At 40.1% G+C, this 27515-nt stretch overlaps 1 protein-coding gene across 5 annotated transcripts; it reads right to left on the reverse strand.

Moving 5' to 3' along the window:
- Positions 1 to 795: 795 nt before the first annotated feature.
- On the reverse strand, positions 796 to 27236 carry Lyplal1 (lysophospholipase like 1). Of its 5 annotated transcripts, XM_060364888.1 has the most exons (7): positions 27082 to 27181; positions 26584 to 26665; positions 23372 to 23390; positions 23198 to 23297; positions 14617 to 14786; positions 2315 to 2430; positions 796 to 1652 (listed from the first exon to the last, which is right to left on the reverse strand). In XM_060364888.1, the coding sequence occupies exons 4-7, from the start codon at positions 23278 to 23280 to the stop codon at positions 1401 to 1403; spliced, it is 621 nt and encodes a 206-aa protein (XP_060220871.1). In that variant the 5' UTR covers positions 23281 to 23297; positions 23372 to 23390; positions 26584 to 26665; positions 27082 to 27181; the 3' UTR covers positions 796 to 1400. The 5 variants fall into 5 exon arrangements, with proteins under 5 accessions (XP_060220871.1, XP_021499091.1, XP_060220870.1 ...); XM_021643416.2 differs by lacking the exon at positions 26584 to 26665 and having other exon boundaries at positions 27082 to 27208; XM_060364887.1 differs by lacking the exon at positions 23372 to 23390 and having other exon boundaries at positions 27082 to 27187.
- Positions 27237 to 27515: the final 279 nt, after the last annotated feature.

A 27515-nucleotide genomic window follows, 5' to 3' on the forward strand; every position in this document is an offset into this window, starting at 1 on the left:
CCATGTGCTCCAGCCATGCCATTCCTCCCTATAATCGCGAGGGAATCTAAATCATTACCAGAGAGAGCGGCATATCCATGCTTTCGGCAGCACTGTGTACAATAGTCAAGGAACGGGACCAGTGCAAAGCCCGGTTCCATGTCTTCATGCATAAAAGGCTATAGTGTATTATATAGGTGGACAAAGGAATATTATTTCTTTTCAGTAAAGTGATTTAAAAAAGTGGAGATCACATTAAGTATAATAAGCACTACATGCAAGAATAACCATCCTGGGTTCTCTTGTATGAAGAATGTGGGTTTCTAGATATACAAATGTAAGAGTGGAAGGGGACTATGTGGGGAAAGGAAAGATCCAGAGGGAAGGGACAGGGAGAACCAGAGAGGAGAATGAGGGTGGGAAAAGGACAAGTGTCACATTATCATGTGATTTCTCATATGTAGAACAGACACACTCAGACATGTGCACATACTTGCACATGTACACATACATACACATATGTAAATAAACTGAAAGCAGAAAGGACTATTTGAGGTGAATAAGTGGACCAGTGGGAAGAGGTACAGGGAGGTTTATGAGGAACTAACGTAAGCTAAGTATAATACACATGTGTGAAAACCATGAAAAGACCTATTATTTTATATGCTATTTTAAATACTTAAAAGATCTTTAAGTGTTTATAACAATTTATCAAAACACAATGTGCAGCTATTGATCTAAATTAACTCTACTTCTAATAAGATTATATTACTCTTTATGGAACTAGACATTTTAATAAGTTGGTAAGCCAGTAAATTATTTATTCATATTTTATTTGTCATAATTTGGCAGCAGATCACTTTTCACAAAGATAGTCTGGAAGCAGACTGGGGAGGGAAAACTGACTTTTCATAAATGTGGGGAAACTGTCCAGGGTAGGATTCTGTATCCCATCTCTGGCAGCAATAAAAAGGAAATCAAACAGTGCATTAAAACTACACAGTCACTAGGATGGGGAAAATGGAAGGATGATGAGGCACTGAGCATCAGGGGACACCACACTGCTGCCTGGGATGGAACACGGTAAAAACACTGAGAAGAGCGGGGCAGTGTCAGGAAATGCTACAATACATCACCCAGCCTCGCCACTGGCTGGCCAGATGTTTACACCTCATCACAGCCCTACCTAGGACAGCCCCACACAGGATGTGATCCACATTTGTGGTAAACAGATAAGCAAACTGCAGTATGTCCATTCCATGGCATCCATGTAGCCACAACATAGTTAACATTCATAACATGATGATTTTCATAATTCTATTTGTATAATATGGGGGTGCTGGCTGTTTCACCAAGCTTAGTTTTTGTGGGGATGAAATAGGAAAAAAAATCAAATGTAAGAAAAATGGTCAATATGCAGGTCAGGATTCATTCAGTCCACTCTGCCTGTCGCTCTCTTCCGGCAGCTTCCTGAGAACCCATGAAGTGAGTCTTTCCAGCTCACTTTTGTTCAGCTCATGGTAAACGTTTGGAAGACTGTGAAATGTGGTGTTCACTCCTAGAGATTTCAGTTTTGAGTTTGTCTCCTCGCCCCAAGAATGGAGAACTAGCTCATCTGCAGTGCCGTGACACTGAAACAGCTCAGGGAGCGTGCGGTCACCTTGCTGAAGATCCTAGAGGAAGGTGTGAGACAGTCCATTAGGCAATGCATCAGAGAAAGAGCCCTCCTAGTTGACTGCAGCCAGGGCACTGTATGCCAGGGGCAGGCCTCCGTGATGGCTGTGTGGCTGTGCATTCTGTATTCAGACCACTGAGGACGCAAAGGCCAGTAAAGCATTTCCTCAAGGAACTGAGTGAAATGCAAACACAGACCTCTTCGTGGAGAGAGGACAGGGAGAGGTGCAGAGCTGAGGCACAACAGAAGGGAAAAGCCGCTTTCTTAGGTTCTGTTCAACTTTTTGTCATAAAGCTGTAACTCCATCATGTAGCATCGTCGTAAGCTTGAATACTGCTGTACAGTATCAGCTTTATGATCGATTTTTGAATAGACTTATAATAAACAAGTCTGACGACAGTCTTCTACATTCTAGTTCTGTATAAGGGATTCATATAACACTAAACACAGCCTTCCTCTGTAACTGTCCTCTTCATAGGGTACTTGCTGAACATAGAGGGCTGCTGTCATCAACATGACTCATCTGCCCATGAATTGCAGGGACATTTAATCTGTATCAACGAGGTACCACATTTTATTGCTTAATTATCGAAGTTATTTTAGTTTCAATGTGTCTATGTTTTGTGTTATATTTGTTTGTTGTTTAAATCTGGAACTTACCTGGTAAACGGCAGATCCTTTATTCAGAAAACTTGAAAGAGCAAATACTCCTGCCACATCTAGGTGATTTCTATATGCTAAATGCATCGCCATGCAGCCTCCCATAGAAAATCCTCCTAAAGAAAGCAACACACATACTTATCAGAAAAAGAGGAATACACATACATGGTCACATGGTACTTCCGGATAAAACAGGTGACTACCAATCTTTCACAAACATTTTAAAAGCATCTAGAGATGGGAAGGAAATATACCCCTAAAAAGAACTTCAGTCTCTGTCTTAGGCATTGTTCTATCGATGAAGAGATATCATGTCCAGGGCAACTCTTATAAAAGAAAGCACTTAATTGCAGCTTGCTTACAGTTTCAGAGGGCTAGTCCTTTATCATCACGGTGGGGAGCATGGGGCCAGGTAGGCCAACATGATGCTGGAGATGCAGCTGACAGCTATACTCCGACTCTCAAGCAGACAGATGGGGGCGGGGGGTGGGGGTGAGGGGAATGTGCCGGGGCCTGGCGTAGGCATTTGAAGCCTCAATGCCTACCGCCAGTGATACACTCTGTCCAACAATGCCACACATCCTCAGACAAGCCACACCTCCTAATCCTTCTAACCCTTTGAAACAGTTTCTTGGTGACTAAACACTCAAATAGATGAGCCTGTGGGGGTGATTCTTATTCAAACCACCAATGCTCTTCAGATCACAGAACAAATCCTGCTGTGTGTAAATAATGGTAAGACATCAGTGGTAAAGAGATGCAATATAAAAAGAGCCAGATTTAAGAGAGAAATCACATGCATCAAGAAAAGTATTTATTGTAATTCAAATACAAGTCATGGTATAAATTTAACTGATTAAGCTTGGGTTTTATTGGCTCCTCTAGTCATGTTTCTGCTGTCAGATGTTTGGTGACCTCTCCGGTAGGAAGGATGAGTAAAAACATTGGTGAGATGGGTAATGCAGTTTTGGACTATGGTATTATTTTGCAAACTGACAAGTCAGAATAAAAGGAACTCACCTATGTGAGAAAAATCATCTATTCACTTAACAACTTTAAGTGCTCTGAGGACTGAAATAACTTGCCAGCCCTTGGTCCTTGGAGACAGAGTCTTGATATGTGGCCCAGGCTGTCCAGGAACTCATAACTCTCATTCCTCAGTCTTTAAGTGCAGAATACTGTGCTAGGGCTGGAACTGGGCAAATTTAGACACATGGAGATCCTGCTATTTAGGGGGCTCAGATGAGAAAACTTGCACATTACAGGTCAGGGGAAAAGCAGAGAGATGGTGATGTCACAGATGGCCAGTGCTCAGTGCTCCATGTGGTGGTTCTAGCTTTTAGTGGGAGTTGAAGGTATCTCATTTGTAGTCTATGAGAAATAAATAATGAAAGTAAACCACACATTTACAGTGTTTTAAATTAATTCTGGCACACAATTCGGTCTCATTTTCAGCCTAGTCTCTTACTTCACATAATAAAGTCCAATGTGAACCCTCCTCAAAGACCACTGGGTTTGTAAGATGCTCCCTCCGTTCATCAAGAAGACTGAGGCCTGAGGAAGCAGGTGGCCTACCTACCTACAGGTGTGTCCTTAATTGGAGGTATAAAGTGAAGACTTTTGGGATCGAGATCACTGTAACAGAGCTTACTTTCATCCTTTGATATTTATTCAGAGGCTCTCTTACTCTGGGGATGGCAGCTGCTATTAATTAGGGCCCACGATTCAATCACAGAAAAGAGAGCTAGTGGATTGCAGAGTTTAGATTTCTCCTAAAAGGCACAATTTGTAAATAATAACCATGCACAATAAGGATTATTATGCCTGTAATATTATTACTCCAGAAGGAAATGATGGGGGCTCACCAGAAGCACTGTAGTCTAGTGGTCTAGTGACTAGACCAATGTGACAAGAACCACCTTAAAAGAGGAAAGACCACCACCATCCCCAGACGCAAAGACCGCAAGGAAAGGTTCAGGAGCAGACTGGTGAAGGCGGAGGGGTGCAGACATCTCGAGAGGCTGAGCGTAGCTGAGCGAGTCTTCTCCAGATGTGGGCTGTGGCTATGTGTGTGCAATGATGTGCACCCTCCAAGTGCCTCCTGCCACATACAGCACCCCAACAGTTGAGCGAGCGGGTTTGCAGGGTGGGATCTCAGAGTCATTGTTTTCATGAGACTCCACTGCAGTTCTAGCTTCAGGCCTTCGTCTTCTGAAGTCTCCACACAGTAGCTAACATTGTGTGGGTGTGAAGCAAAATTCTCATTCTCATTTGCTGAAGACACATGAGTTCTCTCCACGTTGCAAACTCAGGAGGCAGAGGCAGTTCTTTCTCTAGTTGTCAGAAACTGGCTAAGTGCCATCTCTGCCCTCCTTTGCACCTCCACATTAGCTAGTTTGTCTTTAAACATCCAGCCTGGTATACTGCCTGGCACAGGACGGCAACTGAGTAATTAAGTCTGTACAACAGAATGCACATTTGCTGGTGCAGATTGCCAGCACATTGCCAGCATTGCCCTATATTGCCAGCACAAGGGAGATGGAGGCAGGAAGATCAGGAGTGCAAGGTCAACCCAGACCCTGTGTCTTAAACAACCCATCAATCCCAAATGCCTGTTAATTTGATATTTTAGAAATGGATATTTTAGCAACAATTTATAAGCTTCTCTTAAGATTTTGTGACTTAAAATTTGGACTAGAAAGGGGATTAGACGGAAGATATGAGAACCTTACTTCTAGTCTGACATATCCCGCCTGGATGTCTAAATTAATTTACTACCATCCAGGACTTAATTTCCAGGGAAATCACAGTTAGACTAGATGGTCCTATCAACTTCCATCGGATATCTGAAAAGCACTGTGTGATTGGTCAGTGCTAAAACTTGAACCTCAAAGGTTTTCCAGGTTTATATTTAGCATAAGGACATGAACCTATCAGAAAGCAGAACTGCAACATTCCTTCACCCTCAGGGGTTGATGCTGGGAATGCCCACTTCCAGCTCTTACCTTTTAGTTCTTTATTCCTTTATATAGAGTATAAAGGCAAACACATTGCTAACCATGAGCTATGCCTCTAAAGAGGTTTCTGTGGTGTGTGTGTGTGTGTGTGTATGTGTGTGTGTGTGTGTAAGAGAGGAAGAGGGAGGAAGAAACACACACACACAGAAACAGGAAGACACGGGGGGAGGGGAGGGAGAGAGAAAGAGAGGTGGAAAAAGTAGAAGCTGGAGGAAGTGTGGGGCTGAGGAGGAGCAAGATGAAGCAGGCCATGATACTGGCACTGCGATAATTCAAGCCATAGCTGGAGGTTTAACAGTTCCTCTGTAGCAAGGCAATATTCTTTCACAGAAGAAATCATAATAAATCATCCCAGAAACTGTTCCTAGCATTTAATTTCTTGCTGGAATTTATTAAGTGGATCTTTATTAAACATAAAACTCAAAAGCCAGACATTGTGCATGCGGCCGCTTCTGCTACTGACACTTTAATAAAGTCTTCAGTAAAGAGCATAACGACTTAGCATTTACTGGAGAAGAAAGGTCTCCCTATGCTTAGAACATGGCTGGGCACAGCAGGAGCTTCATAAATATTCACTGGATAAATGAAGTTAATGTAAACTGAAGTTTGAAAAAGATACTTCTGCAAGTAGGCAAATTTATCATCAGGAAATGTCATTTTCTGGCCAGTTAATTTGATATGATAATAAAGCTTTGAAAAAGTTATGTTTGGTTGAAGCTAGGAATGCTGGTGTTCACATAGAATCAAAGCACTCGGGAGGAGAAGGCAAAAGGCTGTGAATTTGAGGTCAAATTGAACAACAGAGCATCTCACAAGAAAGGAACTCGGGAGCGAATGATTGGTGTGCTCTGCCCTGAACAGTCCAATTTGTCTTCTTAAAAATATCTGAGGCTCAATCCCAGACCACTAGCAAAATCTCATCACATATGTGCAAAGTGCTCTTCTGCCATGAACTAGATGTTTGGGAATCACAGCTGTTGTGGGTAATTCAACAGTAAGATTTGGGGTTAAGTGCAAACATGACAGTGATTTAAGATGTTCCATCTGCTCTGGACATCGGGCTACACCAGGGCTACACCAGGGCCACATCGGGGCTACACCAGGGCCACACCGGGGCTACAATGGGGCTACACAGCTGTTCTCTTCTGAGAAACTCAAGAACTGGAATACATTTTCCCAAACATTGTTCATGGTCATTTCAAGGATAGCTAGTGTGATGGGAAAACTAAATTTTAAATTGTGTTTAATTTTAAATTGTTTTGATAGCTTAAATTTGAATTTAAAGAGTCGCAGTCACTGGGGGCAGCAGAACTTAAACAAAGGGCATCTAATGTACCAGAGAAAACAACTTTTCAAAATCCAATTCAGCTCAAGGATCAATTCATTAAAAGATCATCTTAAGGCTAAGATAAAAGTCATTAAAAATAAAGTATAAATCAAACAAACTAATAGGCCAAAAATGTTTTAAAGTGATTATAAAACCATAAAACTTTACATATTAAGCACCTTTGATATTTCATTTTTATTAAGAAATCTAATGACTTTGTGTGGCTTCACTGTCCTTGGATTAGACTAGCCTGAGAAAGGGGGGAAAAAGATGAAAAAAAATAAGAGAGAGGGTTGGGGTGAGGGGTAAGAGAAGAAGAAGAAAAAGAAAGAAAGAAAAAAAAACACATAAAGGTTTCCTATAAGCATTTAACCTTGTTTCTATACATCACAATGCAGAGAACATGAGCATATGGAAATGCTATTAAGATCTCATTTTAAGCCTCTAACCCATTTACAATCCTGTGAGGTAACCACAGCTCCCATTTGCTGGCTCTGACAACACTGTCACCTCTACCACGGGACACTGTGAAAAGGAACTTTGTATATTTTCCCTCAAAGAAGTAAACTGAACACAAAGGACCAGTTATTTGAGTCAATTTTCCATCTAGGAGTCTAAACTACTGCCCACAATATACCACTCAGTAAGTAAATAGAAAATAGTAAATTCATTGTAGGTAATGGTTATAGTGGGCATTTATAGTTGCTGGTGAAGTATTTAAAGTAATGAGAGGTAACAATTTAACATATACTTAAGATTAACTAGCTGAGTAAAACATGTTTAAAATAATAAACTAGACTTTATGAACTCTTTGTAAAAAAAAAAAAAAAAACAGAAACAATATATAAAAAAAAAAGTCTATACTGGGAAAATTAACATGTTCTATCTCAAAGCAAAATCCTAAGGACAAAAATACAAAGTTTGCCTTCAAGGGAATAGATGTTTTTAGATAATAAAACCCACCACCATCCCGAATTTCAGTCCCCCTCCTTCGTGTACGTGGTATGCTAGTACTCTTCCAACTGGACAGGAGTCTCAAAAGGTCTAGGATAGACAATGCATGGTTACCACGTTTATTTCTGCATCTCCTCTCTATAAAGCTTTCAAGTTAGAATATGTCTTCTCTTCTAAGGAAAAGTGTTAGGACAACAGTACCAACCAAGCTTTTGGAGGTGTGTTAAGGGTTGTTAAATGAATACTGGGTTGTTTTCAATTAGTAAAAATACATTTAATTGCCATTACATGTTAGCACCAGGCAGGAAATGAGGGTTCAGAAAATGGTGCTTCTCAGCTGTATCTGTGGACTTCAGATGACCCTCCATTTTACTTTTATTTTAAATCCTCTTATAATGTTAAAATATTAATACATGCCTATCCTGTAAAGATAAAATAAAAAAGGTCTATAGACAGAGCAAACAAAGAAAACCAATCCTGAAATTCTTAGTACCAGACCTAAATTTAGTAGCTTTCAACATTTTTTTTAAGTTGAACAAACTGTACATTGCACCCTTGCACCCTGCTTTATCTCCTGTGAATCCCTAATGTGAGAAATCTTTGCATGGGATTGCAAAACATGAAAGTTAATTTAAAATATGATAAAGACTTACTGAGTGCTTTCTATGTGTAGACAGTGAATTTATGGACATATAATATGCACTTTTATGAAAGAACATAATTATTTAACTGGGCCATTCATGATGAGTATACAGGACACCCATGTGACATAGGTGTGGTCCTATAAGCACTTGCTCCTCGCTACTGCAAAACTTGATCATGCATTCATGGTATCAAAATTCTGGTAAGAGTAAATTCTATACATCCTAGATCAAAGTTGAATCTAATTATATCAATACTTTCTCTTAACAAGTTATCACCACCTAGTGGCCACAAGTGTGTTCTGATTGTGGTAGAAGGTTCTTGACTAAATCAAGGGGCTTGGGTTCTAGGCTTCCCCCGTGTTACCCATAATCTCTAAACTTTAGCCCCTTCACAGGTGGAATGAAAACAATCATATCCTACTTTCCTTTCAGCAAGGCTCACAGGGGCTGAGCTACACATGGAAGAAAAGCTTATGAGCACTTTCCATAAAACAAGGCTGACATAGGATGGCTTTTTGCACTAAGCGTCCGCTAAAGGAACAGTATTCCATCATCTCTAGACTTTCCAAGCACAGTGGTGCACGCTGGAGCCTCCCACTCTCCATTCTGAGTTCTCTTCTTAAACAAAAGCATGCAAAAGTCCATGAAGTAAATCCAAGAGGTATGCACTGGCTATTAAATGTGTTTATGTTTTACTGATGGACACACAGAGTCAATGCGTAAAGAAGCCAGAAGGCAGGCCAATCTCAAATGTTGAATTTCCTCACAGGGCAGGATTTAGCTGTTTCTACTAGGGACATCTGGTCAACTTTCAGAAGTAACTGGAAACTTAATAATTGCATGCTTGTGTTTCTTCTATGTCTTATCAGAACCTTCATAGACTATATATAAATACTCAAAAACAAGCACACTGAACACTACCTTACATTCTTAATGCACCTACTGAGGATTCGTGAATGTCTCCAGAGACCACTCTTGCATTGACTTACCTGTGTAATAGCCGTGAACCCCTAGCAAAACTTTTACCTCATTCTTCCTTTACAGTGGAAGCTTACTAATGTTTTCTATTCAGAGAGCATGTGTATCCTTTGCATAAAACTTGGAAAGTGCATTTTTCACTGCTCATTCCACAGTGGGCTGTAATCTTCTTTGGAACCATTCATCTCCATTTTCTCAACATCTTGATGCCAGTTCCTTGCTTCACGGATCTCCTTATCTGGTTGTTTCCTTCCTGTTATCCCGGTGACCTGCGCATGTTGCTTGCACACCACGGCTGGCAGCCTTCAGGAATGAACATCCCATTCCAATACCTGTGCTATGTGTATATGCCAAATCTTGGAGTGCGTGCCAAGCTACTATTTCTGAAGAATGGATATCCCCCTCACTTTCTTCCACAAACAGGTTTCTCTCTCTTCATTGACCAAATTCTTTCCATGCTTTAAGATCAGCTGGAGGGTTATCTTACCTAAAAAGAAATTCCTAACCCTAATGCCTATTTGCTCTTTCCATACCACCAGCCCCACATCTTCCACTCATTTCTCCAACAATACTTCTTCGTTAGAATGCTTGACTTCGGTTCCTACCGCATTAGATTTTCTGGGAAATGTTACTACTCCAACATTTAAGTTTTATGAACAACCTACACATAAAAGTCAGTCTAAATACCATTCCAAAATAGGACGGACTCCCTAGAAGAGGTGGCAGTTACATACAATACAAAGAACTGTTTCTAACTAAGTTAACACAATAAAATAGCTCTAATCACAGTAACACACAGGGAAACCATGGCCTTTCCTCGCCTGCACAGCTCTGAAGCACTGTTCTTTACAAAGCTTCAAAGGTTGTAATAATAATCTCAGAGACACGGCCCCATTACACACATCATTTTATGGGTCAGAACTCCAGTCATTACTATACAAAAGAATAAGGAAACGATTTTGTACATGGTACTTCTCTTTTATTCCTTTTAAATCTAAGAGTTTTCCTACTTTGCAACTATTTGCTTTGATGACCTAACTTTCACTTTTCAATATGAAGTGTATGCATCACACACACACACACACACACACACACACACACACACACACACACACAACTGAATGCTTGTACCCTCTTGCATATTTAATAACAATACTTTGGAATCAAGGCACACATTCCTGATTGCCTACTAAATCCCCCTACCACAGCGTTACAAACAGCACTGAGATTTCAGCAGTTGATAAATACTCTAACAGATACATTAGAATAAAGCTAGCAGAAAAATATTTTGTAGTAATTTCTTTTAAGTTACCACTGAACAGTGAGAGTGGCAGAAGGCAGGGAAGTGTGCGTACTCCCGAGAGACAAGCAACATCTATAATGAAGAACAGTGAGCCATCTCAAGGGCTCTGAATGGTGGCACCATGCTAGGATGGCCACTTAGCCATCTGGTGGCCATAGGGGTGGGTGGGACAGTATATAATCTCAGCGAGAAAGCCTTGCCATTCAGCAAGAAATGCCAGATCCATCTCTACCTATAAAAACTTCACTGATGTTGGCATATCTGAACTCTACATGTAGGGACATTACCATTCATGGCACGGATCTCAAGGAGGGTGGTGCACCCACGAAGTGCTAAGTCTGGTCTTAGCAGACAGAAGTGTGTGTTTCCAGCTCCTGTTTTTCCCTGTGCTGTCTGCTATCAGTTGTGTGGTACCTTTTAGCTTGGATGGCTATGATCAAGAGGCCTCAGGTACAAGTGATTAAGAATCATCCCATGCCACATTTTATTTACATGAGAAAACTCAGCTAGATCAGTGATTGGGAAAGCCACAGCAAAGGCAGACGGGAGTACATGTTCTGTGCTTCCTTATGAGCAGCACTGTGCAGGAGGCAGCACACAGAGCCTAGGACCCAAAGTGGCTCACACAGCTCACTTTTTCATGTACACGTGATCAAGAAGCACACGGATTTCATGATACTCCACTGGGGAGCTGTTAATATTTTCTCTCACTTGTCAAACAGTGGACCAGGCACTCAATGAGGACAAATGGACGGGATCGTGTCTGCGCTTCTGATCTCTCTCAGGTTAGCAAAGCAGTTTCTCTGAAGTTACCGGCTCATGTTACAAATTCTAACAATGTACTTTTTCTTTCCCTGTGTTAGATTTTCATAAGTGGCTGTATTCTACAAATGCTGTTATTCCTTCATTATAAACTTCGAATTTTATAAATGTATATATGCAACTCTTAAAAAAACAATTTTTCCTTTCTCATAAATTACATGGAGTACTGATGAAATACTAATTTGACCACAAACTGTCTTATACTTATATACAAATTAACTTTTTAATAAATTTCTCTTGGTGCTTTAGAAAATAATTTTAAAAATCCTCTATGTGAAAAAAAAAACTTAATTCCAGGTAAACCAAATACTAAATGTAAAAATAAATTATAGAAAAAATAAAATTAATTTGAATGTTCATCTAAGTTGTAGAGAACAAAAGGCATATAAATATATATAAATATATATACATATATATATGTACACACACATATATATGTTATGAAAGGAATAAGCTAATAAATTTTGTTAGGAAAAAGCCTTTTGTGTTAAACTAAAGCAGAATTGAAATAAATTATAATTCAAATTAAAATTAGTTGCTAATACTTACTTGTGGGAAAAAACCACTCAAGACTGGACACTTAAGTACAGATGTAGCAGGAGTTTCAGTGCAGGTGGTAGGTCATCTATTGGCATAATTCTTTTGTGAAGGGGTTTTGACAAATATTTTGAACTTTTTAAATATTCAGGTTTAATGTAAGAACTATGGCCTTTAAATTTGTTTCTAACATTGGGCTTTAAATGCAGTAGACCTAGATTCCACATGTTCCTTGGTTCCCTGCCTTAACTAACGCCCCTGTTGTCAAGGCACTAGAAGATGGCAGAAATAGAGCATTGGGCCCGAAGAACTGTGGGAAGGGTCAGGCAAGAGATAAGCAGGCTGGTGTGAGCATCTGATATGACAAGTTCTTCAGCTGATGGCCCACCAAGTGGCCCAGGGCATTTTTCACGGTTTTTACTTCCAAAGACTCTGTGGTCTTATCTGACAACAAATTCCCATCTTAATATTTTCCTACTGCTATCTCCTGGGGTTTCACTACCTAATACTGACAAATTCAAGGCCTGGTTTCCCATGCCTAACTTAAAATAAATATATATTACCATTTTATTCTGCATGTATGGGTGCTTTGCCTACATATCTGTCTATTACCACATGTATGTCTGGTGCCCATGCAACTGGAGCTACAGATGGTTGTGCCTACCATGTGGATGCTGGGAACTAAGCGTAGGTCCTCAGGAAAAGCAGCCAGTGATCTTTTAACCAATGAGCCAACTCTCTAGCTCTATCCCTAGCTTGTCAACCTTTAGACAGATTGTTCCCTCAAGCACAGAATAGTACTAACAGCATCTATTAGGAGTGAAGAATGAGCCAAGGCTTTATGTGTCATTTCTCTACCAAATAGTTTTATTATTTCCACTTTACAGATATTTATAGAAATTACAGGTTGGTCTAGCCAGGTCAGAGACGTCTGGGTCATCACTACCCAACTATACCACTTCAGATTCTTACCTCGGCAAAATACTTCCCAGTCGGGGAGCTAACTTTGTTATGGTGTCAGAGACTAAAGCAGTAAGTGTGGCCTTTTCCACTTTGAATTTACTGTCTCATCCCCTATGCCTGGACTGCTACAGTGTAATAGTTAAATTTTAACAATTCACACACCTCAGTCTCACTGCCATCTTCCTCTGGTCCTCATCTAACGTCCCCAAGTGCACATGACCTTTTGTCCCTCTAAATTCCTACAATTATGCTGACTCAAATCTCCACTTTGCTCACAAGTCATCTATTTCATACAGGTTTGCTTCCCATGTACTAGGTGCTAGGGTGTGATGAGTGCTCAGGGGCAGGGGTGGAGATGATATATGACCACTCCCTCTGTACAGCTAGGTGATACCATGCTAGGGTGCTCAGCATAGCCCAGCACGATCACTTCCCTTTTTGAGTTACTTATGGGAAGAAACATGTGATACAGAGCTTACATCACTTAACTGTCTGTCCCTTTAGGTATCTAGAATATTTCCTGCCACAATGGTAGGGACTTAGAAGGACTAAGCTGGTGACCAAATGGTGCAAGCAGTGGTATCTCTCTGCTGTTTCATAAGGTCGCAGGTTGAGCTGTGTCTCCTACCCCTATGCTCTTCCCAGGGCTCCCAACACTGTTCTAAGTTTTTCTTTACTGCAGCTACACTCAGAGCCAAGCACAGGCGAGGAGACTGAATGGTGGGGTGATGCTGGGCTGAGTGCGACACCAGTTCTCAGCAGACTGAAGTAGAAAGCAAAGGCAAAAAGTAGAATGGATCCCATCTCGTGTAGTACGCGACCTTGGTAATTCACTGAACAGCTCAGTCCTTTAAGGAGTGCCAAGGAGTTTTACAGTACTGAAAATGTTCTTTAATCCAGTCTCTACAAGATTTCTGAGTATATTTTGATGCTATTTGGCACATGGTGGAGATATTTAATTTATATTATAATTTCATCACTAAATACAGCTGTTACAAGTTTGTATAACGTACAACCAAAACATTCTGCACTGCTGACATTCTAGTATGCATCTCATCTTGCATTTGTATATAGTAGAGAAATAGAAATTTTGCTCGTTTATATATTTGATGATTTCAGACAAAGAAGTATTCAATACAGAGTTTACATAAAGCTTTAAATGCCCTTGAGAACAGTCTCACTATGACTAACACAAGGTTATCAATGTTTCAGTCTTGTGACACCCACTTGAAAGACGTTATGCTTATGAATTTGACAGCACACGCTCACCGTATACCCTATTCCCAGTATGGTAAGAACAATTTAATCTTATATTCATAGGACCCCAGCTACATGAAAGAAAAGTATTTTTTTTAATTGCAATAGGTAACTTCAGTTAAGAATTAATGTAGAAAATATTTATTATTTTAATAAGATGGCAAAGTATCTTGCACACGGTGCTACAACCTACAGCTGATCACTTGAGAGGAGAACGCAGGAGCAGTGGGAGGCAGAGGTACTCTTGGCTATACAGCAATGCCTTGTCTAAAACAAATAAACAAGCCAAAAGAGGGTTCTTATTCCAAACGAAAATCAATGAAAGTTTCATGAGCTGTTGTTTATGACTCTAATACTGGTGAAATCAGCACATGTAGCTTGTCCAAAACTGTGAATGGGTGAAGCCATATTCACGTACTTGTAAACAATGTTACAAATACAACTCAAAAGACGGGATTAGACCAAAGTGCAATACATTACCAATGCTATAAAGTCCTCACCTATTAATATCCTGCTCTTCGGAATGCCGTTTCTTACTTCATCATCAATCAATCCAGTGAGCACTTGACACATTCTATCAATTGATTCAAGGTGTTCTGGGCAGTCGTTAGATATTTTAAATCTGTCAAACCACACATTGGAGAATTCTCCCTTCATAGGAGTATATGGCCTGTTTAAAACAAAGAAAACAACAACAAGAAAAGAGTGATATTAAAACAGTTGCCTTAATTTCTAAAAAGTTAGTTTACTATTTATTTTGCTGATTTTTATACTAAAGAATTTGTATAGAGAAAGCCACATACATACTACATTAGCTTTCTTATATTTGTTCCATTAACTTTTCCCAGAGGTGGCTTGCCATCTTAACTGTCTAACGGTTATATTTATTTACTGGGGGAGGTGTGCCATGGGCTATGAGTATGTCAGAGCAGTCTGCAGGTGTCCATTCTCTCCTTCCACCATGAGGATTCCAGGCATGAATCATGGGTCTTCAGTCATGGTGACAAGTGCCCTTACCCTCTGCGCCATCTCACGAGCCGGTAACTACTTATTTTTAGGAAGTAGGGCAATTATGCTGCTATGAATCTTAGCCCATTCATGGACACTAATGCTTCACAATGAATTTCCGGTTCTACACACATACCTGTGTACCTTCCAAATATTTGTAAACCAATTACAATGTGGTTAAAGGTTTCAGGTCTAAATTCTTTGTTAGCAGAGGCTAAAAAGGGGAGTGGGTGGGTGAAATGAAGACAATTTTGGAAAGATGTTTTGTGGAAATTACAAAAAGGTGCAGGGGGCATTTCTGCTAAAGCATTGAGAAAGAAGGCCTGAACAGGATTAGGGACAGGGAGTTTGACAAGAGGTGTTACCCACTGCTTGACAAACTCTCATTTTCTTACTTACCAGCAAAATGCATGGTTTGCTTTATATGCAAAATTGCCACAAATGAGCTAGCCAGCAACAAAAGACCCACCATGATTGAAAGGCATCTCAACTAATCACAGAGACTCTCAAATTGATTGCTGGATCTCATCCCTACCTCCTCTACTTTCCTTCTCAGACTCAGCTGCACTCTCACATTCCAAGCCACATATGTAAAAGCACGAGAGATGCAGCTTAGAAAGCAACAGGTGGGAACAGAGACACCAGCCAGACCTGACCCACTTCTAGCTCTTCTCTGAAAACACAAGGGAAAGCGCAGCATGCCCAACGGCCTCCCCAGTTTCTGCAAGGCACCAACCAGTGCTGAGGAACAGGCACAAGCCACCACTTCTTCCTGCTGATGACACCACAGCAAACAAAGGGACATTCAATCTGGAAGCCTGGCTGTATTTAAAACTTTTCCTGGAAAAGCTGGAAGAACCCAGAAGCAAGGAAGGTGCCCTGACTTGAATGTAACAGAAGCACCTTGCAGCTACCTTCTGCTTGTTGACAGAACCATGCAATGAATGCTGTTTTGGAATGAGCCTGCAAGTGTTCTAAGGCAGGTGATGGATATTCCTGGAGTGCAAAAACACCAAAATTTCCCTGCCTTGTATATATATATATATATAAATGTTAACAATACAGTGATGTGTTACTGTATGTTACTAAGTACATACATATTAGCTCAGTTCTATATATGCTACTTTGGTTTCTGAGGTAATAAATCTGACTTAATTTTTGCTCATCTCTTCACCCTTCCCCTTACAAGGCTCTTTCTCAACATATACTGAAACATAACCTTTCAGTATTGTTTCTCTCTTTCAAAGCTGGATAATGCATTTTGCTTCTCATACATCCACAGCCTTCTCCACATCACCTCACAGAAATCCATCGAAACAGGGCTCCCCTACCTGCCTCTCCATTAGCGAATGCTGTCCATTCACAGTTCCATCCTAGTTACTGGGCATATTGGCCCCTCTCCCATTTTCCTGCCACCCTACTAGTCCTCTTCCCTATGAATCAAATAATTATATAAATAAATACTTTATGCTCAGAGATGAAGCTACTTGACAACTGATTCACCTATTTCCCCCAATGATCACTTACTTAGTACCTAGATGCTGGCCCTGCGGACAGGGTGATATTAAACGTGTGTATTTAATATAGAGGTACTTTTTAGGTAGTGGGACTAATATTCCTATGCAAAAGAGACCAAGAATCACATTGCTGTACCGGAAGGTGCAGTTTTTACCTTAATACCTGTTTTAAAGTTGCCTCAATAAAGGTGGTAAAAATACACCATTCTACTATTGGTTCTAGTGGAGGTACCAGGTAAGAACATATTCTCACTGGAGGGTATCCACTGTAGTATAAAATCAACTTCGTTGGTTTAACATAGAAAGCTGTGCTCAGTTTGAACTTAGAAGGTCAAATGCTTTGACACTGCAACCAGCATCTTAAGATCTCCTGGGGCATTCCCTTCCCTGAGAAGATATCCTCTGAGACCCTTTTAGACAATTTAGGGTGTGCCCATCAGTACTGATTAATCTGTCTATTCTAAACCATCACATCAGTGGAAGCAGGATTGATACCTATTTTTTTTCTAGCAGGGTTGAAGTTTTTCTCATTAATTCAGAAGAGCACTTGGATATTATTGGCAAAGACTTGCCTTCTGTTTTCAAGTGTGTTTTTCCCTAAATGTATTTTGCATATTCATATGTATTTAAAGTATCCTTTATTATTTTATAGTTCAAGCAGGATATGATTATATCGTTATAAAGTGTTCTTTTTAATCAGATAAAAGAATTCACAATGGGAGCATTTGAAATATCTTCATTGAAAAGTTTACATTCTGGCTTTCCATTAAGTTCTTTTTCTGAGTACACTGGTTCTTATACAGAGAAAGACTTATCCAACATAATATTATCTCAGTGGTCTTCTGTGACTTGTGTTTCCGTTTTCTCTTTTCAATGCTTAAATTGGGGAAAACTTTTTCATATGTGGTTTGACTCAAGAACAAATTCATTTTATCTAATATGGACAGGTAAATGTGTAGAGAGGGAAGGAAGAAGGGAAGGGAAAGACGAAAGGAAGGAGGCACCATTCTTAGACACGAGAACCTTCCCTACTAAGGCACATTCCACATACAGTGAACGCACTTCTTGTTTAATCTGCTAGAAAAGTACTGATTCTGTATTATGCTCGAGAATATCAAGAAAACCATTGCTCAAATAACTTTCAGCATTCTGTGCCTTCGTAAGGACAGACTCCCCCATTGATTTATGCACTTATCAGTGGGTATTTCCTGCCCTCCTCTGACCAGCATCACACTGGATGTCATTCTCACTACGTGAAGCGTCACTGTTGTTTATTCAGTCAAGAAGTCATTTGAAACATTTAGAAAAGTTTGAAACACTCCTAAAAAATTCTCTTTAAAAGTCTGTCAGGATTTTTTAGTTAATATGTATGATTATCTGAGGTTGATGTTTAGAGAGAAGACCTTGGGAGGACGGCAGACTTCTGTGCAGGGAGTCCTCCCACCTTGGATGAGGCTTCTCTCCCATTGCTCTCCACCCTCAGGTGCAGTGGGAAAGACGGAAGTCCACAGTGGCTCAACTCAGTGCTTTCACCCCGCTAAGCCTCCTGACCCCAGGGGCTGCTTGGCTCAAGGGAGACAGCTCAGGCACAAGCAGAAGGCAAACAGCATCCTCCCAGAGATCTTCTCGAGGTTAACTCTCAACTGCAAAAGAAGGCAGGTGCTCTGCTCTCCATGGTCATGTACCATCAAGTCCCAAGTTCAGACTGCACAGAGACCACAGTGAAGCCTAGCTCTGGAATGGACACACAACCCTCACTCTGAAGGTCCAATAAGACTGTCAACCTCTGCAGTTCCTTTGACTTCCCGCTCCATTTTCCTCTTCTGGTTCTCTAACTGTTTATTTGTCTGTCTAAGCACTTAAAGAAGGATGATATCATAGGCTAAAATGTGAATCATTCTGGGAACTTGGCCATTAATGGGAAAAAAATCATACTCTCTTAACTCTTTTTCCCTTTGACAATGCCTTACTTAATTAATCTAGATCGATGCTCCACCGACCTAGAGCCCAATGTAAATCCCAATGTATTCATCTGGAGGTTTTCAGTCTCTCATTTCTTTAAGAAAAAAAAAATTAATTTTTTTTTGTTCAAAAAGAATCATTAAGATACTTTAATGGGATAAAAGAGTCTTTAGAACGTTTTTTTGCTAAGCAAACAATCAAGAGTACATAAATCTCCAAAGATGTTAAAATAACCTTTAAATAAAGCATAAAAGATTGTTTTTAAACAGCTAAAAGGCCTGGCACATGTGTTATATTCATTCACTTTCTTCCTCAAATAAATCACTTTATTAGCTTGTATAAAACAGCTCAGACATTACTACAATAAACAAATATGTTGAGCAAAGAACATCTGTGTGGCTCCTAAATCAATCAATCAATCAATCCATTACACACTGGTAAAGTATTAGCCTAGGATAAATGTCCAAAGGTGTTTTTGTTTGGTTGGTTGGTTTGCTTTTGTTTTTTGTTTTCTTTTTACAAAAAGGCATTCAGCTGAATACCCAGTTTTGTTTTGATCTGTGTTTCCCTAAAATTATAAAAACCAAAAGATTTTTTGAAGCCTTTAAGATAGCAATCTGGCTCTAGTCTCTCTTGGTCCTGGTTTCAGAATTTTCCCAGCATGCTGTAGGGTGGAATCACACTGGACCAGCTCATTAGTGACTCTGGAGCATTTCATCTGATCTCCCTCTTCCTGCTGTGCTCTCCCATCATTCTATGTGCTGAAATCCCACTGATTATTTAGGTGTCAACTGAAATGTCATCTTCTCAAGGGGACCCCTTTGACTCCTCAGTGTTGCTTTTATTCTGCAACAGACTCCATCTCATTTCTTTAACGGTCTTCATAGCTTAGATTTCATCTTTATTTGAAATTGTAATTGCTTGCTTTATATTCAGCCTGCACATGAGCAACTGACCTCTGGCCTCCACGTGTACTTGTATACAGATGCATGTGCATACCCCTTATATGTGTGTATTCCCCACGTGAACACGTAAAAATACAAGTGAATAAAATAAGTATCTAAACTGACTTGACAGTACACATTTTCTGAAAGTACTGAGCACCCATTTTAAGTGAGAAAATGTGTAATCAGCATATAGAGGCACAAACAAGCCTGATGAGTTTTAGAATTTTTCAAATCACCAAGAGAATTTATATCATAAAAATTACAAATGGTCTATAAAACATTGTTATTTTTAATGGTAATTCTGTTATTAAATCCAAACTAAGAAAACCTGTGGTTGTAAACACAGTTAAAATATGCCACAAAAAAAATATTTATTGGGTACTTCCAATTAAAGAGACCAAATTAACATAATGAAAAAGTACTATTCTGTTTCTCCATTTTAATTAACACAGAAAATTATTGTTGAGTTCTATTTAATATACTCCTGCTTAGACAATTTATAGTACAGGAGAAGGAGCAGTTACAAACAAAAGGGTAATTCACAATTTAGTGAAAATACAATGCTGTACCATAGGGACTGCCCTGAACAAGCATAGTACACCACTGTCCCCTCCAAGTTTTGTGGCATTTATGACTATGAAAAACAAAACTCTAAACTTGCTTGAAGGCATTCTCAACATAATGTAGATGAGAATCATAAAAGAGAAGGAAAAAAGGCACCTATGAAATTTGAAGTTCTAAAATTCAGTTATTGCACTAAATATTTACTCAAAGATAGGGAAAGGTCTGTGATTTATATTGAACCTTACCATAATCAGGGGGAAAAAGACATAAAATTAAATTGAAACATTAAAAAGTTTAAATAGTGCAAAAAGTGAGAAAGATAGAATATAGAAGAAAAAACAGACTTACATTCAAAACTATAAATCGAATGTTACATTAAATGTAAATGGCTAAACAAATGATTTAAAAGACAGAAACTGTCAGATGAGTTAAAGACATAAACAAAGGCAAACACATGTTGTCCACTGTAACAAACACACTTTACATACAATTGACAGACAGGCTGAAGATGAAAAGGTTGGAGGCCTGCTATGGAACACTAGGCAAAGTAACATAAAGTGATGAAAATTCGTAAAACAAGTATAGGAAAGCTGCTGTGCAGTGCATTAATTATTATAGAAACCACACATCTGGGTGTTATCAGAATTTAAGAGTGATCATTTTGTAAGAAAAGGGTAGTTATTAAAGGGCTTCCCTCATGACTCCTAGATCCACTTAAAAATAATTATCAAGCATGTATAAATACTAACTGCCACCTTGGACTATACTGGTATTTTTTAAAAGCTATACATGAAACTACACATGAAGAGTCACCATAATAGACGTTACATAAAACCGTAAAACCCCAATGAGAAGCCAAAGACTGGGATTGTAGAGGATATTTTATTTGCTAGCAATGAAATAAAATTAGAAATCAGCAACTGTAAGACAACGCAACAGCCCTCAATGCATGAAAATTACTAACAGAGTTCTAGATAGGTTTAGAAGGTCCAGTAAACTTTTTTTTCCAATCAGAAAAGTAACTACACAAGCCCTTTCCACACTCTGATTGACATTTGCTGAGAGGCTAAGGCCTACCCTCTTTCCTTACATCCTGGTTGGCTTCAGTGTCACAGTGCAGAGACTACAGGAGAGCCCCAGCTAATCTCCAGCATCAACTGCCAGCAACATGAGTAAGCCTTTAGATGAGGGATCCAGTCCCCAGCAGACAAATCAGGAGCCACACCCAACCTTCAAGCTTTCCAAGGAGAAGCCCCAAAAACAACAGAATGGAGCTGAGTCACCACTATTGTGCCCTTTCTGAATTCCTAACTCACAAAATTTGTGACCATAATAGAAGTGTTGCTTGGGCGTGATTTGCTGCATAAGAATTATATATGGAACATGAAAGTGATAGAAAATCTTCCAACATAAATAAAACAGAAAAAAAAGCATGGTGAGATTTGGCTAGAGTAGTGATAAAAATTATTGCTCTGATATAAATAGTAGGGAAAAAGAAAATGGGCAGATATAAATGAAACAGAAAATCCAAAGTGAGAGAAAATGGTGCTGGATGCTGTGGAGAAGACCTGTAATCCCAGCACTCATGAGAGAGAGAGAGAGGAAGAATGACTGTGAGTTCTAAGGCAAACAAAAAATAGTAATAAGTTAATAATAATAATATAAAATATTATCAGAGTCGAAATAAAATACATGAGCAGAAATTTAAACATTAAAAATAAGTATCATGAAATCAGAGACAAATTGCACCAGAGACACAAATCACTGACACTGACTTGAAAATACATAGAAAGTCTGACAACCTGGATTCGACAAAAGAAAAACGCATTGCCACAACTCACACAGAACTTCTGATCCAGGTGAGTTCTCTAAGTGCTCTCAAACATCCAACGAAAATGTAAACACTATTAAATTCTTAGAATCATGGCTCTAAAGTCTTTCTTTTTTCTTTTTTTGTTTTGTTTCTCAAGACAGGGTTTCCCGTGTAGGGTTGGCTGTCCAGGCTTGCCTCAGACTCACAGAGATCCACCTGCCTCTGCCTCTGCCGAGATTACAGGCATGAGCCACCACACCTGGTTGTCTTTCTTATCATTTAATCACATACATTTACAATTGGCATAAAACTCAAAATTTCCAGTTTCCACAGAAATGTTAGCATTCCCTTCCAACTTCACCTAACCTAGAAACCAATTATGAACAAGCTCTTCTGAGACTTCACTTTACAGCTCACACAGGTGTCTGTGTGTGCTACCAAGCCTCTAAGCTTGGTTGTATTAAAATAATAACCATTTTGTATCCTCTACTTGCACTGTCATTTTTGTTCTGGACCTGTCCACATTCTATCAACTAGTGAAATAAGTTCTTATTGGTGAATATAAGAAGTGTCTTGAAATCCTGGTTCATTTTCTTGTTAAAACAGGTTGACAGAAAGATGAAAGTCAAGAGCACATCATGAAATATCAGGTTTGGTTGCATGACACAAGACAATAATTGTTTATGCAAAAAAAGTTTGAAAAAAGATTATGTGGATGCTTATTTAATACTCACAGAAAGCAGTGACCTCAAAACTGTTTTACTCCCATCATTATGAACTGAATTAAATGCAGCTATACGTTTCCCCTCTGCATATTAAGTAAGCCGTTCCTCATCTCTACCCTAGTTTACTGATTCAAAGAAGCTAACAGTATTTAAAATCCTTTAAAATTCAGAAAATATGATAAAACTTTTCCAGGGATTATGAACCAGGGTTTAACTAAATTATCAGAAAGATTATCTTGGCACAAGGTATTACATTTGCTTTTGGGGTGTGTGAGGTGGAGAGAGGGCATCTGAAGGATGAGACCGCACAGGCCAGAGTGTGAGCTGGAGCGTGGCCAGTTAGAGCAGCAGATCACAGGGCTTGCCTGGGAAAGCTTGGTGAACAAGCAAATTTCAAAGTAAAGCAAGCCTTTTTACAGGTGGGAGTTGGAGTCCCTAATTTAAAATATCTTAAATAGAGTTAAAGTTAAAAAACATCCCGCTGGCACATACATCCATTTTATGCCATGGAGTTACACTTCGAGGTGAAATTAAGCGTTGCATACCTGGAGGGAGCCGTTGGATAAATAATCTTTATGTGCTGGAATGTTAAGTCTTGGTTTAGCACCTGCTTGATCCACTGTCTCATCCCTTGGCCAGAATGACCTGACAAATTACAAAACCCACAGTCAGATGGATAATCATCTTCACAACACAGTGCATTTGAAAGAAGTCTGTACCTCTCAGGTCACTCGAGGGCTGGAAGAGAGAGTATGAGAAACAGTTGTTTGGATAGCTGAAGTAGCTGACCAATCGCAAAATCTTTATTATTACACATGTGAATATTTATCACTCAGAAGACCATCATTAAGCTTGAATTTCAGTTTTGCTCATTTATAATAGATATAATAAATTCTTCCGGAGAGTTCTTTGTAGTTGTTATTTAACGTCATTCACTTCTCATCTTACATTTAAAAAAAAAATTCCAATGTGATTTACAGCATTGTAGCTGGCATGGCCTAATATGATCTTCGTGGTAAAAACAAGTCTTCAAGGATGGGGTAAGGCCAAAGTGGTCGTAACCCACATCTTGAGAAACACTGACTTATCATACATATTAAAGCCTGTTTTTCAGCAAGATAAGAATGGGAACAGGGGCTATGTCTGACATATATTCTGTTGCCCCCTCTTGGATCACTTCCCCCTGATGGGGGGCGGGTATCCTTCTCAGGCCACAAAGGAAGAGGATCCAGTCAGTCTCAATGAGACTTGATAGCCTGGGGTCACACTGTAGGGGAGGAGGGCTCCCCCTTTCTGAGGGCTAGGGGAGGGAAATGGAGTAGAAGAGGGAGGGGGTTACAATCAAGATGTAAAGTGAATAAATTATAAAAATAAATTTAAATTAAAAAAAGATGGGGTAAGGCATTTGTTCTACTTCAAATGCAATTGTGAAGAAATAGGTTGTTTTTTTATAATATTTATTTATTTATTTATTATGCAGTTACAGTATCCTGCCTGCATGTGTGCCTGTAGTCCAGAAAGAGGGCACCAGATCACAGTATAGATGGCTGTGAGCCACCATGTGGTTGCTGGGAATTGAACTCAGGACCTTTGGAAAACTAGCCAGTACTCTTCACCTCCGAGCCATCTCTCCAGGCCAGGAAATCAGGTTTTAAGTGTGTTAACATATATAAATAACCTAACATCATAATTTATAATATTCAAGGTATACAATCTACCAAAACTTTAGTTTAAGGCTTAATGTATGTTTGTTGGCATGGAGACAGGGAAGGAAGCTAAGTGTGCCTTATCTACTGGAGAGAGGAAGGTGGACGAAGAGGCAGAGAGTGGAATGGCTACTGGATAAGGGTGCCGCTTCATAGGGTTTCTTGTAACTTCAGCAAGATCCGACTCAGAAATGAACACATTATAAAGGGAGAAAGCCACTAAGACATACACACCGAAAGGCTTTCATGAGCCTTAAAGGTCAGTATGGAACACAGACATTGACTTAGGAAACAGCAAGTCTGACGGACCCCACTGAAGGCAGACACTTCTTAGGGAGTAGCATAACCCAGTGAGGCAGGCAAACATGACGACCACTTACTTAACACCTGGAAAGCTACATTCTTTTTTCCTGCGTTTTAGAAGCGGGAAAAGATTCAAGTACACGTGGTGGCATATTCCCATATACTTTAGACCAGATGCTAAGGCTTTTTAGATCATTTTTCTTTACGAAATGAGACCTGTTTTTTACTTTTCAGCCTCAGGGATGGGGGAACAGTGGCAACTGAATGTTAGAAAACAGTAATCATCCATCCAGTCACGGAGTCCAGTTTCTTAAAAAGCTTGCACCCACTCTACACTAAAAGAATCAAGGAAAAATTAAAATGACAAAAATTTCAGTACCTATTTCAAAACCACGGTAAAACTACGTGATTATTTTGTTTATATTTGGATTACCCAGAAGCCAAATACTTCCTGTTCCTGTAACACAAACACATGCTTAAGTCCAGTGTACAATTGTTACCTTCCAACCTGGAAGGCCAAGGCCTTATTCTAGTCTGTTTTCTGTGGCCGTGAGAAAGCACTGACCTAGACCAACTTGGGAGGAAAGGGTTTATTTCAAGTGACTCTTCTAGCTAACAGTCCATCACCGAGGGAAGCCAGGGCATAGCTGATATTGACTTGTCCCTGTAGCTCACACTCAACCAGCTTTTTTATACAACCCAGAATGACCTGCCCCAGCGTAGCAATGGCCACAGCAGGATGGACCTTCCTAGATCAATCAACAATCAGAGCATTCACCACAGACATGGCCAGGGCCAAATGTGAAGTGGCCATTTCTCAGTTGAGACTCTCCTCTCAGGTGACTCCTGGATCAAGAGGACAATAAAACAAAACAAAACAAAACAACAACAAAAAAAACTACAGGACAGTGCTATGCCTAAAAGCTTTTTATATATCAATGGAGTTTGATTATGTAATAATAATACACCTGCACATATGGAAGAATTATTCAGATCATTTTTTTTCCAATGCACAAAGGCAAGGCAAGTTTATACACACACACAGATGTAAATCACACACCGAATGGATGACTCTGATTTCAGACATGCACTATAGGTTATTAAAATGTCAGTAATTTGAAGCTGAAAAATAGAAAGCATTAAGCAAAGTGGTGGTGAGGGAGAACTAATCCTAGTTCTAAAGACACCAAATTAATTATAAGAAATTACTATGTGGGAATTCTGGATGCTCCTCACGGAATGCTCTTGGGTCCTGACTAGCCTCTTACTGAGCTAATGCTGTAAGTCATAGGTGGAGTCTTTCCGTTTACTCTATTTCCAACATGCTACCTCATGGTTCCCTCTTCCTCCCACCTGGAATATTAATTCTACGTCAGACATTTGGGTTCAGACCCCAGCTTTCCACGACTCACAACAACAAGCAAACTTTTCTAGTCTTGTTTTCAAAATGAAAAGAGAATCTCGCAGCGTTGCTGGGAACAGGCTCTTTCCAATTCCTTCAGTGTTCTGGTTGCCATTCCCTTTAAGCCTACACATGTGACAGCTCAAACAGTGTTCTCGAAAAACTCTGACAAGCCCTTCAGTCGCAGATGCCTTGCTAATGTCCAACCACATTTTTTTTTCCTTTCCTTACTATTCACTTGGCAGGAGCTCACGCACCATCTTGTGATCTCCTGTCCACTGCTGACTCAAATTAATTGAATTGTTTTTGTTTTTAAATTTAGGTAGGCCCCCTGAGGACACCGGCTGGATCTCATTTCTTTTAAATAATAAATAAATAAGTAAAAAAGAAAAAAAATTTTTTTTCTGTTTCCTGGGAACTTACCCTGAGCCAGCCAAGCACTGTTGATGCAAGGATTAAAACAAGCTTTTCCTAGTCTTTCTCTAGGGCGCTCTCTATATGGAGCTGACTTGGTACTTACCTTAGAGATTTCATGACACAGGGCAAAGGGGAAACCTGGGAAAAGGAATGTCAAAAGGGACAGGTGGAAAGTGCTTGGAGCCCTAGTGGGGGCAAGCAGAAAGAACAGAGGCTGTAAATATGACCCAAGACTCTCTCTGACACGGGGAAGGCAAACAAAGGCTTATCACCCGCTATAGAGGTCGGGGGTCTATGGCAGATCACTGGTGGTCGACCCTGAAAACAGTGGTTGATCCATGCGCCTGGAGACTTACATGGCTATGGCAGTGTGCCTGAACTTGGGGTGGGGTAAGGACTGCCCTGAGGACCCTGCGGGGGTGGAAAGGTCAAGGACACCAGCAGAGGAAGCAAGATGATGACAGTGGCTGCAGAAAGAGGCGGCAGCCTCCTCCTGATGCTGGGCACGGGCGGCCGCGAGCACTAGAGAGCTCTGGGGGAACGGAGGAGGTGCTTCCCCAGCTCTAGCAAGGAGGAACAAGACCCCGAGAGTGCAAAGCACCTGAGCCGTGCAGGAAGATCAGCGAGGCGCTGTGTTTCCCGGCTGGGGACACCACGCAGCGCTGCAGGTGCACCATGCCGGGTGCAGCAGCCATGGCGGAGCAGAGACGCTAGGGCGCGTGGCCACGCCCCTCAACGCAGCGGGGCGGTGCACGCAAGCACCCTGCGCCGGCATGGGTTTGAGCATGCGCTGGCGAAGGTGCTCCATCCCCCTAAACCTGACTGGAGTGGGAGGCTATTGATTTCTGCTGGGAAATGCAATCCCTTGGGACAGGCTCCTCTATTGTAATGACTGAGAACAGAGTTCTGTCTCGAGAATTTGCTGCAGGTTTTAAAGTGCAATTCTAAATACCTTTAAATTTTAACAGATATAATCATATTTCATATAACCATCCACGTTGAGACTTACACCAGGTGATCATAGCTTTTTGCATA

This window comes from Meriones unguiculatus, chromosome 11 (assembly GCF_030254825.1).
Source record: "Meriones unguiculatus strain TT.TT164.6M chromosome 11, Bangor_MerUng_6.1, whole genome shotgun sequence".
Lineage (NCBI taxonomy): Eukaryota > Metazoa > Chordata > Mammalia > Rodentia > Muridae > Meriones > Meriones unguiculatus.